Source organism: Grampus griseus, assembly GCF_964374135.1.
Source record: "Grampus griseus genome assembly, chromosome: 5".
Classification (NCBI taxonomy): domain Eukaryota; kingdom Metazoa; phylum Chordata; class Mammalia; order Artiodactyla; family Delphinidae; genus Grampus; species Grampus griseus.
The window spans coordinates 76,251,725-76,272,328 of record NC_138998.1 but is presented as its reverse complement, the minus strand read 5'-3'; the positions used below and the strand labels follow the sequence as shown (position 1 = coordinate 76,272,328).

The window sequence follows — 20,604 nt, the reverse complement described above, 5'->3', positions numbered from 1 at the left end:
CTCACCCTACGAAGATAAATGATAAACGATCTCTACTGGAAATCAATTTTGGTTTCCACCTTATTTCTAGGCAACCTAGAATGTTTATTTCTGCAGCCTAGGAGTTGAGAAATTGTAGCTTCTGAGCTTGTTGTGCTTCTAATTTACAAGAGTTGTTTTATGTTCAGAAGATCTATGCCTCTCTTTTCTCTAGTTGAAATGTGGGCAAAATCATTCTGCTCTAGAGTTACACAATTTCCAGAAATGTTAAAGCCAAGAGGCAAGAGCCAGGGTTTTTACTTTGATGAGTGTTGCTGTGTTGACCCTAACCTTGCCTTGCTATCCTGTGTTAATTTGTCCTTAACTCTGGAACTTGGATGAGCCATCCAGCTTTTTGGACAAATGCAAGGTCAACAGATTTTTTTGAGCATTCATTCAGTACCAGGTTCCTTGTTCCATGCTGGGGATGCAACTGTGATCATGATGAGGCCCCTGCCCTTGGGAACCTTCAGTCTTGTGGGGTGACCCCTTCCCTGTTCTGTCCTAGAATTGCCCAACCAGCCCCTGGTTTTTACTGGTTATGCTTTATTCATTCATTCAGCAAATATCTGTGGAGAATCTACTAAGCTCTAGGCACTGTGCTTGGTACCAGGCTACAATGAGAAAAAGAGACGGGCCCTACCCTCATGAAGCTTCCAGTCCCCACCTTGAGTTAATTCACTGTCCTGGCAGTCACCAGAAAGAGTGTCACTCCTCCCTTTGTACTTTCTCAGTGCTTAGTTCATGCCTCTTCCTAGGTTTTGTATCACTGTAATTATAATACATCTTCCTGTCTCCTTTTAAACCATGAGCACATTGAAGGCAACTGTCTCAACTTTCTTTCCTCAGTACCTTGTACTCCCTAGTGTCTAGCAAATGGAGGAGCTCAATCAATGTTTCTTGAGTGAATAAATAGTTGCATGAATTTAGAAGTTCATGAACCTGTGGAACCATAGACCAGTCTGCTCTGACCTCCCATTCCAAGTCTCTTGGACGAGGAGCTCAATGATCAATCAATCACCTGTCAGTACTGAAACACTCCTCGTGATTTCAAGGACATTCTAAATGTAAAACCAGCTGTTCCACGGGTCATTTCTTCTTCCAAACATATCTGCCATTGAGATAAAGAACAAATACTAGCTTCAGCTTGTATTTGCGATACTTTTTGCAGGAGGGTAAACATGATTATATATGATTTAAATGAAATGAACTTACAATAAAGAGAACGAATGGGTTTATTTGTGACTCTTGGATAGATACTGTTAATATATCTGCAGTGAGAAAAATATAACAGTGGCTTAAACAAGCTAGAAGCTTTTTTCCTCTGTCATGCCAAAGTCCAGGAACAGTCTGATATAGAGCTTCTGCTCCATGAAATCCTCAGCTCATGGCACCATCATTCCCTGGGATAGGCTTATGGTTCAATATGGGCTCCAGCTGTCACACCCACCTCCATGCAGCAGAATGGAAGAAGGCAGATGAAAGAACAAACGCCAACTGTCTCTTAAGCAAAGTTTCCTAGAAGCTGCCTCAGGGCCCTTCAGCTTACATCCTACTGGCCAAAACATAGTCATATAACCACATATAATTATAAAAGAAGTTGGAGAAAGTAGTCTTTATTCTGGACAACCTTGTCCAGCTAAAAACTATTTTACTGAGCCATAAAAGGAGTATGGTACAAGGGCTACAATTTAAAATCTCTACCATAGATCCTAAAACTGAAATGTTAGTGATTATTCAAGAACTTTTGTATTCTAATTGTTGCAAACTGAAGTCACAATGATGAACCCAATAATTAATCCATTGTGCTAGGGTCATGCTTGGTACTGCTGTGATTGTCGATATCTAGTGGGTAGGAGGAGTGAGGTAGAAAGAAAAGAAAGCTTTTGCAATAAGGATGTTGGTGGGGGGCGATGGGAGTCTGGAATGGAAAAGGGAAGGCAGAGTGGAGAGAGATGGTAGAATTAACAAGACAACGTAATCGGAGATGGGAGGAAAGGGGCAGGGAGGATCTAGAATGATTCTCATCTTTGAAAGCAAATTAGACCCTGGTAATTGGACTAAAAAGGGTGGTTTGGAGACTACATTAGACTCGAGGAGTTAATTGCTACAAATTGACCTGAAATCTCTCCTTCATCTATTACTTCTTGCCATGAATTTTCTCTTGAATGGACTAATGAAGTTAATAAACTTCTCCAAGTAGTTAATCTTTCACAGGAAAAATCTAACAGGTCTCAGTGACTTCCCCTAGCCAGTTATAATGTTCCCTTTCCTAATTCAGTACACCACACAGGACTCCTTAATATTCTGAGTTCTTGAGGCCTTCTTAATTCAAGTGCCAGAATTTCTCACTTGAGTAATCCAGTCCCCCGTCTCAAAAGTGGAGTTTGTATGGCCCTCTTTACCACTGTGAAATTTAAAATACATTGGATGTTTAAAGGACCTGACACTCTGCTTGGTTCAATAAATGCTAGTTTCTGTCTCCTCCCAAAGTATTTTCTTTTCTTGTGCATGCATTCAACCAGCATTTATTCAACAGTTACTATTTCAGACATTGTGCTAAGTACTGGGGAGCAAAGTTGAATTTAGTCATTGGAAACAAAGTTACTATATATATTTTTTTCACTTCTGAATGTTGAGGTAAATTCTGCCCACTGGCTGGGGAGCTCCTGAGGGCAGGGAACATGATGTGTGTGGTACCTTTATATTTCCAGTCCTTAGCACGTGTACTTATTAAATGTATGAATGAATATATGACCAAGGTTAAGAAATGAAGCCAAAAATCTAAGAGCAGGACTGGAGTCAGAGAACTAGGATGGTCATGGATGTTCAGATGTTATTTCAGACAGTTCTGTGACTGTTGAGTGTCTGCTGGGGTGCTCCTTCCATTTGGGGCTCAGCACCCTCTACTTGTAACTCTGTAGGAGAAAGAGCCCCCTTCCTAAGGGGCAGGAGCAGCATATGACAATGGTTAAGAGCTTGGGGTCTGGAATCAGACATTTATGCATCTAATTATAACAAAGTATGATCAATCTTCCAAGAGAGGAACTCCAAAATCCAAGATATAAAAGACTATAACAGGTGGACCTACCTAATCTGAGAGTCCAGGGCAGGCCTCCTTAAGGAGTCCTCAAAGTTGCTCACTGCACAACTGAGGGGTTAGTGTGGGTAGAAATCCAACCTGTGCTCCACTCCCCAAGCTGGACATCTTGGTACAAGATTGTATCTGGCCCATAGGAGTCCTTTTCTCCATTCACACAACGACCCCACAGTTGACCAAGCCATGCTCCAATAGTTATGGATGTCTGAAAGCTAAAAGACAAGTAGATGTTTTCCAGAGGGACCAAGGAGGTGGAACAGCATGTGTGAGGTCTGAGAATTTTTTAAAAGGCCTAACGTGAGGATCTAAAGGAAATTCAGTGTGCATGCAGTATGGAGTTCAAAGGGAAGACTAGCAAGGGTGAGGCTGGAAAGGTATTCATTACAGCTGGCATTTCCTGTGAGTTTACTAGTTACACTGTGCTAATGGCTCTCCATGCATTATTTTATTGAGATCAGAGGTTAAGTGACTTTCCCAAAGTCATATGTTAGGAAATAGTGGAACTGTGATTCAAAGCCAGGTTTAACTCCAGAGCCTGTGCTTCAAACCACTTGTTCCATGGCATCCAAAGACTTGCAGAGGTGGGTTGCAAAGGGACAAGACTGAAGGCAGGAAGACCAGTTAGGAAATAGTTACATAAACCCAAATAAGAAATGCCAGGGTACTTAAGATGGCCTTGGAAATGGGAAGGTGTGGATGCATTCCAAAGAGATTTAGGAAGTAGAGTCTACAGGACGTGGTGGTTGTTTGAATATGAAGGATGATGATGAGAAGAGGGAGGGGGTAAGGAGGATTCCTTATTTTGTGTCTTTGTGGATGGCATGTCGTTTGCTGAGGAAGAAGGCAGTGAAGGAGGAACAAGGTTGGGAGGAAGGTGAGTTTAGAGTCTGTCAAGTTGGAAGCACCTGTGGGACATCCAGGTGGCGATGTCCAGTCGACAGTTCAGTGCTTGGGCCTGAACCTCAGGAGAGGCTGTATAGTTAGTCAACATTGGCATGTAACTGGTAATTAGTAATTGACCCACAGAGTGGGTGAGATAGTGTGTGGAGCGAGAAGAGCAGAGAGTTCCTACTAGGATAATGATGCTGAAGCAGAAGGACCATTCCCTAGATCCAGCTGTAGAGTTTGGTAGAACATAATCCAACCCTTGATTTACCTGCATCCTTTCCAAGAACTATTCTTCAAAGGTTTATGGAGTATCATATTATAAATGGAACCAGAAATCTGGGATGAGGAGGCCCCGAAAGTGGGGTGGGGGGAGTACAATAATAAATAAAAATAAGTGGCCTTCTCTGACATTTTTGTTTGATTTGGAGTCAGATTTAAACTTAACTATGACTCATTCTGTATTTTCCATACAAACATATATGGTGAATAAAATAGCATTACTAGTAGTATAATACAAGGAACTGCTACCACTAGGCCAACTCTGTGCATTATTCACACGGAAGAATGAAGGGATTAAAATCCAGTGGCAACATCAGTGAAGGCCTCAGCTTATCAATGGCCTCTTTAAAATGAACATGGTCCTTCTCTGATATGGGCAATTGAAATGTTCTGTATCTTATGTGAAGTGCTATAAAAATGAGGCTCAAAGCCATGCCCTCCCCACCTGCTACCCCTCAGCCTCTCTAAGTGGAAATTCTGAGCCACTTCTGTTTCAGTCATCATAACAACATGGGATTTAGGCTTAGTTGAATTCATTTTGTTTCTCTTTTGTTTTTAGAAAGTACTACCCGCGGTCTCTGCATGATGTGGCTTCTGAAGACTCAAGAACCACCCGCCTCACTAGCCTGCGATGGAGAGGGCAGAAGTGGAAATTCAAACACCACGGTTCCATTCTGTTACTAATTCTGTAGACATGTGCCTCCACCGCAGGGAGTAAGTCACACCAAGGGGGAAAGTTCTCAGGGGCCCCCAGACCACCAGCACCCTTGTCCCTCCCCCTGGAGAGAAAGCAGAACTATGGCATTTTATAGCTGCTGTTGGATCTTCTTGGCTTTTACCTGGTGTACTTCTGCCTATGGGCCTGACCAGCGAGCCCAGAAGAAAGGGGACATTATCCTCGGGGGGCTCTTTCCTATTCATTTTGGAGTAGCAGCCAAAGATCAAGATCTAAAGTCGAGGCCGGAGTCTGTGGAATGTATCAGGTAAGGTCAGGAGCCACCCTGGAGAGTCTTTTCTCCTGGTGGTTGGAGAAAAGCTGTACCAAACCTGAAATAATTTTTTCAAAGTTGGTTCTCTCTTTTCAAAAATGGTGACTGGTAACCATGCTGAAGCTTATTATTCCCCCCCCCTCATTTTTTTAAAAGAAATTTTTCCAAAAATAAAATGTCAAAGATACTGAATAGAAAAATCCATGGCCTGTTGGAGCCGTGCTTGGTCACTTGGTAACTCAGTCATCATTGTTCACCTGGAGGCTGTGTTACTTAATGGAAGACCAAGTACCTAGAAAGAAATTTATTGTAGGTTTTGCAAACCTGAGTAGTAAAATCTCCCAATGACCTTAAGTGCCCCAGTGGTCATAATACCTGAGTGTTGGCTGCCTCACTCTTATTCTTTTTAAGGATTTTAAAGCTGAAAGAAACTTCAGTGGCTGGCATGACCTGGGCGTCTTCAAAATGCAGCCCGTAGCATTTGGAATCACTCCCATTAGAATTCTTATAGGAAGCTGAAATCCCCCTGCTAACACAGAATCCATCTACATAGATAGAGAAACACAGAATCCATCTTAACTCTCTCACTGGACTCTGTCTTCGGCCATTTGAAGACAGCTAACATGCCCCCTTGAATCATTTCTTTTCCAGACCAAATAGTTTTCTAAATAGTTGTTTCATGACATGATTTTCAGACCCTCACCATTCTGGATGCCCTCTCTCTGATGTTCCCTAATTTATCATGACTCTTAGAATATGGTGTCTAACACTAGGTACAATTACTTCAAATAGTATCTGACTTCTGCAGAGTACAGAGGGCTGTATATCACCTGCCTTAATCTGGACATCAGAGACCATTACTGCACCTCAAGTCTTGACCCATCTTGTGAGAGAGAAGAGCACTTTCTCTTGAGATTTGCAACTTCCAGAAGGGATCCAGCACTTTCCCTTGGTCTTCCTGATACCTAGAAAATGAAAATGAAAACTAGAATCGTTCCAACAAAACTGGATTTCTGCTCGTGTTCTAATGAGGGCTCACAAATTAGATAACATTTTCACATTTTTTTATGACTGCAGAAAAACTAAGTGTAGAATTTCACTGATGCTGTTTATATCCTTCACGTAACCCATGTGGACAAATATCCTTTTTGTTGTTCCCTTGCTGGACAGAGTTGTGCAGGTGCCACATACATACCTGAGATCAAACAAGAGCTTGTTCTGAAATAATATATAAATATATATATATATATTAATTGTATTAAAGAAAGATAGGAAAATCAGTTTAGCAGTATAGATGTTTTAGGTAATGAAAAATTCAGTAATAGATCTTCATAACTTTGCAGGTTTAAAAAAATAAATAAATGAAGGAAACATGAAGAAAATGACTAAGAGAAAATGTCACATTAAAAGTTAGACCAGGACATTTAGGAACCTAACTGATACAGTGAAGTATAACAGCTTGTATTTCTTTCCCCCTGCCTTTGAGTTCAAGTCAGGAAACCCACGATACAAAGAGAGAAACTGCAGACTTGTTAGCTTTTCTTCTCTGGGTGCTGATACACTGATTCAGAACATTTATCAAGCTCTCACTATGTGCTGTGTCCTGGAAGAGTGAAAACTATGTCACTGACCCTGTTTCGCTTTGTTAATTTGCTTGATTTTTATTTAAAATAATGTTCTTTGAAAAGCAATGCATGCTTATTTTTTAAAATAGAAAGTATAAAGACAAAATCACACAATTTTAAAACTCATCATTCTACCACCCAGAAGTGACCACTGTTTGTGAATAGCCTTCCGATGCATAATATTTGTTTGCTTGTTTGTTTATGAAGATATCACTCATTTCCCTTTCCTCTTCTACCTCCAGGAATGTCAGTTTAAATTTGTGACTCTGCAAATCTGAAGTTATTTTTAGCTTCTTATGTATTCAAATCCTAATCTATTTATATTTTCCCTGGTCCTTTTTTTTTTTTATATCTCTGTATTACTTTTACTAAAGTACCTCATATCAGTTATTTCAAATTCTTTGTTGGATAAGGCAGATACAAATGATTCATTCTATTACTAACCACAATCCTTGTTATTATTAGTCCCTAACTCTGTGTGAGGCACCATGCTGAGAATTGTGCATAATTATCTCATGCTCACAGCCACCCTCTGAAGTAGGTGTTATCTCCATTTTACAGAGAGGACTTTGAGTCTCAAAAAACACAACGTCATGAAACCAGAGTAATGGAACGAGGTTCAAACCAGCTTTGCCCAGTCTGTACTCTAAAGAAGTTGACCAGAAAGCCTCTTGCTTTCTTCCATTTCTTTCTTCCAGGTATAATTTCCGAGGATTTCGCTGGCTACAAGCTATGATATTTGCCATAGAGGAAATAAACAGCAGCCCAGCCCTTCTTCCCAACATGACCCTGGGATACAGGATATTCGACACTTGCAACACTGTTTCTAAAGCCCTGGAAGCCACCCTGAGTTTTGTGGCCCAGAACAAAATCGATTCTTTGAACCTTGATGAGTTCTGCAACTGCTCAGAGCACATCCCCTCTACTATCGCCGTGGTGGGAGCAACTGGCTCAGGCATCTCCACAGCGGTGGCAAACCTGCTGGGGCTCTTCTACATCCCCCAGGTACGCGTGCCATCTCAGATGGGGCAATGTGGGCAGGGGCCAGGAAAGCAGGCTGGGAGGATGCCACACCCAGTGTCCATACAGTTTGCTATTTTCCCTTCTCTGGCTTTACTTTGGCACAAAAGATCTTTTAATTATCTGTATCGTGACCACTGGGGATTTTTGAGACCCCAGAGTCAACAATGTCAACTGAGCCTTCACAATTCTTCCAAAATTTTTTTAAACATACCTTGTATAAAACTTTGTCTTTTATTCCAAAGGGTTCAGTTATTTATTTTCCACTCCATTCCATCAGTAAATGGCTGTTCTTCTGCCTTTACTAAAAGGAATGAGACCAAATGATGTAAATCCCACCTTTCAAACCCAAAATATCTGCCCCAAATCCTAGTCCCTTAAAAGTCTCTGCCTCTCTCTCCTCTGGTTGAAAGTTTAGCTCGGAGGAAAGCAGAGCATATTTTCTCACAAAATCGGAACTTAATCATTATCTTGCACATTCTAGAAATGGAAAATATTCTATTTCATTCAACAAATACTTGTAGAGTGTATATGAATAAGCAGTTTCCACCCTGCAGGAACTCAGCCTAGACAGGGAAATAGACGTCTACATTTTCAGATACTAACAATTCACTGAAATAAGTGCTTTAATAAACATTTGTTCAAAGTTGCTTATGTTCTTCACCAAAAAAAGACAGCAAACTCTAAATGCCATCTTATAACCTGATTTTTTTCCCATTAACACTATAGAGCAAACCTTTTTTTCATATTAATATTTATAGGGCTGTGACATCATTTTATAATAGTGAAAAACTGGAAAAAACCTAAATGTCCATGGGTGGGAGAATCAGCTCAATTGTGTTGCATCTCATATATCAATTTTTTAATTTAATTATATATCACACTTTAAATTATTTTCTTCAGTGTCTAGTATTTAAAATTTTTAAGACTACCTTTGATAAATTCACATTTCTATGCTGGGAGGTCTCTGTTTCCTTGGTGATAGCCATTATCCCTTTCTATACATGTGGCAACTGAGAAAGTCTTGTCATCATTTCCCGAATCCTTACTTCAGGGAATTAAAGGTGTTTCCCATGGGGAAACCCTGGCTCTATAATCTTTGTGCCAAAATGATCTGACAAAGCCCACAAGAGTAAATGTGTTGGGCAAGATGCAAATATGCATCTTTATATTTGGCAGATTGCGTAGTAGTATTTTAGATACACAGTTAAAGCAGGTTGTCATAGCCAACAGACATAAGATGTAATTGCCACCAAGTAAATAAAGAACACGAAGGGGAGGGTTTTAATTCATTGTGGTTTGGATGAAATATAAGGTTAAGTTGAGCTTGAATTATAAAAGTGCTGAGAAGGCTATAATGATTATCAGTCAAACCAATGTAAGTGTATCCGCAGCAGTGGTTCTCTGTCATGGCTGCCTGTTGGAATCACTTCAAGAGCTTTAAAAATACTGATGCCTGGGACTCACCCCCCAGAGATCCTGGTTTAACTGATATGAGATGCAGCCTGGGCGTCAGGAGTTCTGAAAGCTCCCTAGATGAGTCTAATGTGCAGCAGAGCTGGGAACCACGCCCTGTTGGGTGAAGGCAGAGGCCCCAGTTGAACTTCTTATGCCACTCACGCCACCTAGTGGATGGAACAAGCAGACCAGCTAGAACAAGTTGTGGTTAGAAGTTTTCTGAATCATTCATGAAACTCTCCCCTCTTACAATAAAAAAATTTTGTGTGTTTTTAAGGGGTTTTTTTGGGGGGGGAGTGGGTAATGAATTGGTATTTATCCCCACTTTTATAGTTTTCCTTTTAAAAAGTGGACAAATATTATAAATGCATTCTTTAAGAGAAACATATCCATGGAGGATATGTTTATTTGTAATTTTTATATCTTTAAAACCCTTTTTGGCCCATTTTTCAAAAAAGTATCAAGAAGTAAGCAATACTGAATGAATTTACAAAAGGCCTGAGTAGACTTTTCATTTGCAAAAACCTGATCAAGAAGCCTGTTGTTTGGGTCTGCAAATAGAGCTCTCTAAAAACAATAACATCTCAACAATTACTTAATCTAACTACCTGCCTCATGAGGTGTCACAGTAGAGCAAGAAGGAGCTTATTTTAATAAAAGGAAAAAAATCACTTTCATATTATAACTCTCAAAATCAAAGCTCTTGTCAGAAAAATAATGCCTGCTCATTAGCAAAGTTGGACCAGGTCTTTCATGTATCAATGTCTTTTATGTTTTTGATGTAGAAACTATTCATTAATAAGAAGAAATATATAGAAAGAATTCATTTTAAAGCACTGAACATTGAAAACTAATTGTTTCAATCAGTGAAAAATATTAAAAAGGCATTCCCCCAAATTTCTTCAACATGGTATTCTTAAGAAGTTTTAAATCTCTCTAGAAAACTGGAGAACAAGAGATATTAAACGTTCTTTCATTACCAAGAAGAAATTCCATTCAGTGTAAAAAGGTTTTGTCCTTCATAAGGAACAAATGTATGGACACCAAGGGGGGAAAGTGGCGGGGGGTGGTAGTGGTGTGATGAATTGGGAGATTGGGATTGACATATATACACTAATATGTATAAAATGGATAACTAATAAGAACCTGCTGTATAAAAAAATGAATAAAATTCAAAAAAAAAGAGTTGAAAGACAAGACTGCTAATGGCAAAAATGCTGAAAGAATGCAGGGATGAAATATGAATAAACCTCAAGTTAAATTAAAATAAAAATACTTTGTCCTTCAGAAGAAATGGTTCAATAACTTGGAACTTCCTAACTGGTGAGCCAAGACACACAGGAGTGCTGCAGATAGGCTGAGATACTGACCCTCTCCAGGTCTGGGATGGTGGGTGGGGTCTAGGGTGGTCAGAACACACCCATCAGGGCTGGTCAGCCTCCTCCATTCACCCCACCTTCTATGTTTGCCACAACTTGAAAAGAAATTGGGAAGCTCTGCACTAACGAATGCTTTACATGATATTTGGATACTTCTTCAGGCAAGAATCTTTTACCACAAAAGGTAAGGCTTTCTACCCTTGGTGACCCACATCCATGCTCAAATATAGTACTGGCTATGTCCTAGAAAGTGGAAACACATCAAGGCAGCTTCTCCAGGGTTCCTTTTCAGCCTCTTTAGGTTTTGGAGACCCACAACAAAAGCCTGTCAAGAGGCCTCGACCACCACTTGAAATTGCACAGAGGAAAGGGCTGCCGGTGGTGGTTGAACTCACTGAGAAGCCAGGACAGGAAAGGATGTTTTTCTGACTATATTTAATGATGTACATCATCATGATTGTGATGAAGGGGAATTGAGCCTAATGAACCTAAATGGCTAATTGAGCCTAAATAATAAACAGTTCTTAGAAATGACTGCAATTGAGGGTACTTTTATCTAAAGTACTTCTGGCATGGAGGAGGTGGGGAGATAGGGGAGGGGAGAGAGGGAATAGCTGGAGACTGGAAGAGAGAAACTAGGCAGAATAAGAAAGGGGAACCCCAGAGGCTTCTCTAAAGAGCCTTAGGTTCATAACCCAAAGGGAACCTGATTCCTTCCAGAAGTCATGGACAAAGTGTTCATTATAGTAAAGGGGAAGCTAAAATGTTCAAATGAGAACCTGGACCCCACAGGCAGAAGATATGTACGTGGATATATTGTAGCCAATGAGGCAGCACGGAGGAAGTTAGGAGAAACTATGGAACAGTGCATAAAGGTTAAGTAGATCCTACTGTTGTTGGGTTGACTTTATGATCAGACCCATTTTTGAAGGTAGCATTGTGAAGGATCACCTGCTGGGAATTAGAATGCTCCTTGATAGACTGACAGATGCTTGAGTGCTCACACTGGAGAGGAATAGATTCTGGTTGTCTTCACGCCTTCATCCTGTCTGCAGTGACCAGCATTTGATATATTAGATCAGTGAATGTTCAAAAAGCCTCCTCCACACAGTCTGGAGGCTCACCTGGCACCTCAATCACTCACTCATTCTGTGTTCTTTCCAGGTCAGCTATGCCTCTTCCAGCAGACTCCTCAGCAACAAAAATCAGTTCAAGTCCTTCCTCCGTACCATCCCCAATGATGAACACCAGGCCACCGCCATGGCTGACATCATCGAGTACTTCCGCTGGAACTGGGTGGGCACAATTGCAGCTGATGATGACTATGGTCGGCCAGGGATCGAGAAGTTCCGAGAGGAAGCTGAGGAGAGGGACATCTGCATCGACTTCAGCGAACTCATCTCCCAGTACTCTGATGAGGAAGAGATCCAGCAAGTGGTGGAGGTGATACAGAATTCCACAGCCAAAGTCATCGTCGTCTTCTCCAGTGGCCCAGACCTGGAACCCCTCATCAAGGAAATCGTCCGGCGAAATATCACGGGTAGGATCTGGCTGGCCAGCGAGGCCTGGGCCAGCTCTTCCTTGATCGCCATGCCTGAATACTTCCATGTGGTCGGAGGCACCATTGGATTCGCTTTGAAGGCTGGGCAGATCCCAGGTTTCCGGGAATTCCTGCAGAAAGTCCATCCCAGGAAGTCTGTCCACAACGGTTTTGCTAAGGAGTTTTGGGAAGAAACATTTAACTGCCACCTCCAAGAAGGTGCTAAAGGACCATTACCCATGGACACCTTCCTGAGAGGTCACGAAGAAGGTGGTGGTAGGATAAGCAACAGCTCCACCGCCTTCCGACCTCTCTGTACAGGAGATGAGAACATCAGTAGTGTCGAGACCCCTTACATGGATTATACACATTTACGGATATCCTACAATGTCTACTTAGCCGTCTACTCCATTGCTCATGCCCTGCAAGATATATACACCTGCATACCTGGGAGAGGGCTCTTCACCAACGGCTCCTGTGCAGATATCAAGAAGGTTGAAGCTTGGCAGGTACATCTTTCACTTAGATAGCAGTTCACTGTGTAATAAAGCAGAGTTAGACTGATCCAAGCAAGACAGATTAAAGTGGTTACCTCAAAAAGCCAATATCTAAATGAGGTCACTAGATGTAGCCTGGGATTCAACTTGCCTTTTCAAACATCTGAGCAACTGACTTCTGCAAAATTGATAGTAATTTAATTTGATTATCTGTTTGAACCCTTGAGCTCAACTATTCTTTAGTCTAGTGGTTCAAAATATCAGGAGTATGGTCCCTAAATGTTTTTAAATATCCTGGGACAGATTTAGTACTGAGTGGAGTGTTTTTATAGTGCTTAAATTAAATATATTGTTCCCTTGTACTTAACAAGTATTTCTTGAGTACCTATTATATTCCATATACCAAAGGGCATAAAACCATAAAACTAGTGTCACTATGTTTAGCCACCACTTTTGCCATTATATTATTCAAAATATAATGTGCTGGACCCCCCCCATAAGTCAACTAAGCTTAGGACACAAGCAAATCAAGGGCACAGAAAAAACTCTTCTTAAAAGGATATTGGATATTTCAAAAAGAAGCACTGAAGTAGTTGTCATAGAAAATAATCAAAACTTAAGTGGATTGGGCTTCCCTGGTGGCGCAGTGGTTGAGAGTCTGCCTGCCGATGCAGGGGACGTGGGTTCGTGCCCCGGTCCAGGAAGATCCCACGTGCCGCGGAGCAGCTGGGCCCGTGAGCCATGGCCACTGAGCCTGCGCGTCCGGAGCCTGTGCTCTGCAAGGGGAGAGGCCACAACAGTGAGAGGCCCGTGTACCGCAAAAAAAAAAAAAAAAAAAAAAAAAAATTAAGTGGAATCCCTACACTTTAGTTTAGACTTGTTTTGTATTCTTCAGTTATATGCAGGAGAGACATCATAATCTTTTTTATTTCATAGAGCTTCTGAAGATAAAAGTCTGGCCCAACTTATATCCCATGGAGCTGTTCATGTCTTGCATATGTACCTTGATTTTTCAATAAGACCGTGTTTTACGCTCCTTTTGTATTTTCCTCAGTCCCAGACTGAGCTATCAGAGAGTGCATGATGGGGGGTGGGGCGTGAGGGGAGGGTGTGAATCCCTGAATATGGGTTGAATGACTCAGCCTCCAGCTTCAGCTATGGCTCCCCCACTTACTGGCTACGTCATCTCAGGAAAGACACTGCTCTGCTCAAGTCAGTCTCCTCATCGTTAAAATCACCCTAATACCCAGCCTACTTTCCAACCAAGTTTCTTTTGAAGAGGAAATAAGATGATATATGTAAAAGCAATTTGTAAATTTTCAAACTCTTAAACAGGTGGTGATTATTTTAAGTAGGATTTCAATATGCCTCAAATTAATCAATCAACTGAGTAAAACATGATAATGAAACCAGCTTTGCATACAGAACTCAACCACCACAAACCCTTGGGAAAAGATGCCAAGAAACAAAGAACGTACATCCTATGTCAGTCACTCTAGAGATTCTCATGGGATGAGGAGTGACTGTCTAGGCTGATAGAATGAGCCAAAAGGACCTACAAGTTCTTAGCCCTTCTCGTGCGTGGGACGTGTCACTCAGGCATCATCGTTGGCTAAAGTTTCTAATCTTTATGAGGGACTGAAAGTTTCCTTCCTCACATTGCACCCCACACACTGCCTGGCAGAAAAAGGGAGCTCTAATGAAGGTCAAAGACCAAAAAGACTTCAGGAGCCATGATGCCATGCAGTAGAGTTTTAAGAAAGAGGAATAAAGGGACAGTCTTTTAGTAAATACTAGTGTCTTTCTCTCTTCCCTTCCATGTCTCCCTCCCCTTCTTCCTCTCCCTCTTGAAAAGCCTATGGGGGAAAAAAAACCTAAAGAAAAATCCCAGGGTGGGATTGAAGGGAAAAGAGGCTTCCAGTAGGTAGTTTGACAGTTCTGCTCTCCAGGGACTCCTCTCCCAGACAAGGAAGTAAAATCCAGATGGCCAAGGTCAAAGCATGGGCACATGAGAAAAAAAGCCAAGAATTAGGCTATAGTCAAGGGTGGGACTCTCCGCTGCATGCAATAGAAAATTCAAACCAAAGTGGCTTAAACAAAAGAAGGAACATTATTAGCTCACAATACTGAAAAATCTCAGAAATACCGCAGGTACAACTAGATGCTCTCATCTTCATCTCTTTGTTCCTTTTCCTTGGGCTTAGCAGTTTTCAGCCTCTGTAGCAGCGTCAGGCTCATAAAATCCTTACTGCTAGGCTCTGCTTACTTCCCAGGATTTCTTGGAAAAGTCCCAGAAACGATTAGACAGCCTAAGATCACAAGTCCATCCCTGAAGCTAGGAGTGGCATTCTCCCAAACTACTTAGACTGAGAGTAAGAGGGGGGTTGGATCCCCAAAGGGCAATCAGAATGCTCTTACCGAAAGGAGGAGGAAAGAGTAGCAAAGTGGCCAAAATAAAAAGTAGCCACTACACAGACACCTCAGCTGACCCTCGGACAGGTAAATTCGTGTCCTCCTGGCTCACATGCGGTCTGGCACAATTCATCCAGGAGAGGAGACAGATAGGAAAATAGGGTCAGAGCTCTGGGGAGGAGCAACATGTGGGCATTGCCCAAAGTGTCCTGTGTGCTTGCTGTAAGTCTCCTTTAAGCCTTAGGAACCCAGGCGGTTGGGTGGGCATTCTGGAATTTAAGCACTTGGCCATGTCTCTGTCTATCAGGAGATGGACCAACAATTCTTCACTCTCATTACTAACACCTCCATGGAAACCTATCACTCATACAATCTAATCCAAGTATCTCAGCCTGGAATTCCAGCCCCACCTTCTTTCAGTTCTCTTATAAGCCAATCTGCCTGGTACCTCCCCACAAGCACTTATTAGTTTTTGGCACAGTACTTTTACCTGAAGAGCTATCAAGTTTTGTCTCCTCTATCATTGTCCACCACGAACTTTTAACTCTTTTTCAAAATTCACTTTCTCCTGGAAGTCTTTTCAAATCATACTACCCACACACACTTGCTGACCATGCTTTCTTCCTCGCTTTTGCCGTTTATGTATACCCAAGTTAATCTTCCACAGCTCTTCAGTTAACCAAAATAGATTCTTATCAACTAAACTTCTGATTAAATAAGGTCAATCACAATCTTCTTCTTTTGTTGATCTTTTCTCCCCCTAAAATTTATCAATCAAGTCATATGCCTTTAAAGTAACACCAACCAACAGGTAACTTAAGAGCACACAACACCCAATTCCCTCCTGACCTCCACAGAGACCCCAAGCCCTCCTCACAGGGTTCCTCAGCTCTCTCTTCCCTCTGATTCCTCTGCAATACTCTGAGCTTCATACGAGCAGGAACTATGTCTGTATTGTTCAGCGCTGTGTCCAGGACACCTGACACCTGAATATGCGTAGAATAAGTGAATGAATGAATGAATGAGTAGCAATCTAGTTAATTTGACCTGACAACATGACATAGAGTCCTTTGCAGAGAATTATTCTACCCAATAACCCAGGCTTGAATCAAACGACTCCGGCCAGGGTATTCTAGACTCTGATTAGATGAGCCTGGGTCACATGCCTAATGATCAAATTTGAATGGAACATCATGTAAATAAGTAGGTAAGGAACCACCGGCTTCCTTCTCTCAGGACAATTGTGCACAAGGCATGCTTCCTACTTTCCCCCACCTTACACCAACCACTCACTAGTCAAAAAATAGGCATGCATGGGAATTCCCTGGTGGTCCACTGGTTAGGACTTGGTGCTTTCACTGCTGGGGCCCAGGTTCAATTCCTGGTTGGGGAACTATGATCCCACAAGCTGTGCAGCGTGACCCCCCCCCCCAAAAAAAAGGCATGCATGGTGAAAGAACCATGGTGATAACAGAAGTCAAATGGAATTGATCTGACCAGGAAGCTTGGGGGAAGGGGACGAATTGAGGTGAGAGCCAGAGGAGATGGAGGGGAGATAAGAAAATACGACTGAGGTTAGAGAAAGCAATTGGTCCTGGACTTCCCTACACATAGCACAGGAAGTGGCCAAGAAGCAATAGGCTCCTTATCTCTGTGAACTGTCCCTCATTATCCATGTGAATGGGGTGCTTCGTGCATTCCATCCCATTTTCCCTCTGTACTAAAAAGTGATACCCTATGTAAGCTCTGGAAATTCTAGTTTCTAGTCTTCGGCTTAATTCAATCGACCTTTAGAGTACATACCAAGAGGTGATTCCCATTTATGCTTATAATGAGCAATAATTTGACTTTAAAACCCTTTAGAGGAAATACCCTAAAAGGCCACAAGATGGAAATATTACCACATAATAGATAATACATGACCATCTAAGTGACGCGTGTTACGCGCATCTGTCCCTCTTTTAGTAGTCTTTCTCGGTGTTTGGTTTTCTTTTTGAGCCTGTCAGTCTCTGTCTGTATATTATATTCTATGTTTAAGTCTTTCTTTTAGCTTTTTTCTTTTCTCTTCCCCTTCATTTATTTTTTCTTTCTCCTCATATTTGTCCCCAAATAAAATAACTTAGAAGTGTATTATACAGAATTATAATCTCAAGTATCGACAAAATTGTGTATTTTCTTTTTTAATGGAATTATTAGTTCCTTCTTTGAAAATTCTCAAAAAAAAAGCGAAAAAAAAAAAAAGGGAGTTCCTTGGCGGTCCAGTGGTTAGGACTCTGCACTTTCACTGCTGAGGGCCCAGGTTCAGTCCCTGGTTGGCGAACTAAGATCCCACAAGCCTCACAGTGCAGCCCAAAATAAAAAAATAAAAATAAACAAAATTCTAAAAGAAGAGTGTTTTCTCTGGAGGAAATATCTAAATTATTTTTTAGCTTATGTTGCTTTTTTGTGGTTCAGTGGTTATCAATTTAAAGATTCCCTATCATTGCTTTTAAGGGTGAAATTGTTCCCATCTCCACCTTCCCTGTTATGCAAGGTATGATGCAGAAAATGAGGTGCTCGAGTGCAAAACATGCAAGTCAACATGCCAAAAGAAATATTAAAGATGCCTAAAGAGATGACTTAAAGACATGACTTAGTAAACAAATAAGTGATTATTAATGGACAAGGTGCAAATTTTGACTAGAAAAATGCAACACTCATGTGATCTTGCTTGCATACCTGCTGTGAGGATGAAACACTACAGTACTATGCAGGTTAGGATTTGAAGTAAGGAAGAAAGTAAAAGATATCATCTGAATAGGCCTTTAAGGATGAATCAGATGTGTGAAAGGGATCTATTCCTTGAAGGAAATATCAAATGCAAAGGCAATTACACACAACAACACAGGCAAATCACAGAAACATCATGCTGAGTGAAAAAATCTGGACTGAAAAAAAAAGTACAGACGGTATTGTGCAATTTATATGATATTCTATCTCTAATGGTAGAAAGAAAACAAGCAGTGGCCTAGGGCTGCAAATGGGGTGAGGATTGAGTTGAAAGGGACATTAGGGAACCTTTTGGGGTGACAGTAGTGGTGGTTACACAGGCAAATACATTTGCCAAGACTCAGAGCTACACTCTTAAAATGGGTGCATTTTATCCTATGTAAACTGTACCTCAATAAAACTGATTAAAAATGGAAAACAGTGGAAAGCCCTCAGGGAAGGGGGCTTGCACGGGGATCTGAATGCCATTCAGTTTGGACCACTTTTCCTATTACTGCCTCTTGGGTTGCCCCAAGCATTATATATGTCTCTACCATCCCATTTTCAAAATATGTCTATCTTCTCAACCTAAATTTTATACTGTTCAACCTGTTGTAACTAGAGATAGGCAGCCTAGTAGATGGGCTATATAATCTAAGTATATAGTGTCATGGTTGAGAGTTTGGACTCTAGAGCCAGACCAACTGGATCCAAATCCCAGTTACTACCTAATGTAACAGCTTTATGGCCTTGAGCAGTCACTTAGTGTGCCTGGGCCTCACTTTCCTCACCTGAAGAATAGATATCTCTATCTGAAACTTATGAGGTTTTTATGAGGATGACATTAGTTAATATGCATACGGTGCTTAGGATACTGCCTATACATAATAAACTATTTTTTAAGTAATATTTTGGCCTTTTTTATAAAAAGAAAAGAAAGGAAGCCTCATCCCTCATGCAATTAGTCTGAATTACTTTATCATAGCTAATTGAATAATTCTGGTTCTCTCTATATTAAGAGACTTCCAGTCCCACATTTTAGGTGTTGGTTGCTCTCTTCATCCTTCATCTGGCATCCTCCTGTCACATTCTTATATGGAACAGTTGTGTTTGGGACTTACCCTTCTCCTCAAGCAACTCCCAGCTGTTACTCCAACACTATTACACTATGGTGATTCCAACTCTCTTTTCCCTCAAGAAAGTGGTGGAGGTTTTATAATTAGTTTATTCTATGTTTTGAATGGTTACTGAGAATTAAATTATGCCTATAACCGAAAACATGACATGCAAAATATAATATTTAGCTCGAGCCTTCTAAAAAGACCACAAAGGAAATATTTCCTCAGAAAAACCCAAGATGCCTCTTTTTCCTTCATGAAGAGAAAGTTATTTTATCCTATGAAAACTGTAATTTACTTAAGTGTGATAGGATGTATCTATCCTATCACACTTAAGTAAAATCTTCTAGCACATTTTAAAGCAAATTCTAGTATTTCCCTGTTTGCTTGTTTGTTTGAATCTAGAAGTTTGATTTTTCTTTTTAAATCAGAAACCAAGAACTTAGGTTACATTTATACCTCAAAAGGAGAAACTGTGTTGGCCCTTAATCCCATAGTATAATTGTAAGTATTCTGCTTTTTAATATATAGGTTTAAATTGCAACCAATTATATAAAAACCTTAATTTTTATGGTCCTTCTTCCTATTTACTCTTTAACGAATACAGATCTCACGTTGACCTTGTTTTTCTCATCTATCCTCAGACTGGTGAAAACCTCATTCTGGGCACCATTTGACAAACCTAACAGTGTTGATTTAATGTTTACTCTATTAACCAAAACCTTTAACACACATAGTTTGAGTAGCCATTAAAATTCAGGCCCTCTACAAATCATTAGGAATACAAAAAGGAATAAGAAAACATCTGCTTTAGAGGAGCTTGGTCTAATAAACTGTAGGTATAAATTTTCTAGCCACAAAGATTCCAGGGTGCTTTCTTTTCTGGATAAGATGTTTGCACTACTAACTCTTACCTTCTGCCTGTCCTTATCTCCTGTCCCATTTGTGGCTAGAGTTACCAGGTCTCATTAGTAAACTCTCAGCACCAAGTATCCTAGAGGTCACCTCGGTATCAAGGTCTCTACCTGCAGCTGAACGTCAGCTCCACCAATGAAGTCATATTTGTATACTTTAAATCCCTTTCTATACTTTCTTTTTTGGAACAGCTTTACTGAGATATAATTCATATACTATATACAGTTCACTCATTAAAGTGCACGATTCAATGGTTTTTAGTATATTCAGAGTTGTGCAGCCACAACCACAATCAATTTTAGGACATTTCGCCATATCAAAGCTGTCACTCCTTACCACCTCATTCCCCCAATTCTTTTTTTAATTTATTTTATTTTTTTAATTGAAGCATAGTTGCTGTACAATATTATTTAAGTTACATGTGTACAACACAGTGATTCACAATTTTTAAAGGTTATATTCCCATTTATAGTTATTATAAAATATTAACTATATTCCCTGTGCTGTACAATATGTCTTTGTAGCTTATTTTATAGCTAATAGTTGGTACCTCTAACTCCCCTACCCCTATACTGCCACTGCCCCCTTCCCTCTCCCCACTGGTAACCACTAGTTCTC

The 20,604-nt window shown here is 40.7% G+C and overlaps 1 protein-coding gene across 2 annotated transcripts in view; it reads left to right on the top strand.

Annotated features, from left to right (window-relative positions):
- Positions 1–5,083: 5,083 nt before the first annotated feature.
- CASR (calcium sensing receptor) overlaps positions 5,084–20,604 on the top strand; it is a gene marked incomplete at both ends in the record, with an annotated part of 28,511 nt that continues 12,990 nt past the window's right edge. For both annotated transcript variants that reach the window (XM_082655253.1, XM_082655252.1), the window contains 3 exons: positions 5,084–5,268; positions 7,598–7,904; positions 11,921–12,805. In XM_082655253.1, coding sequence (XP_082511379.1) covers positions 5,084–5,268; positions 7,598–7,904; positions 11,921–12,805 — 1,377 coding nt within the window. The remainder of the gene's footprint in view (positions 5,269–7,597; positions 7,905–11,920; positions 12,806–20,604) is intronic.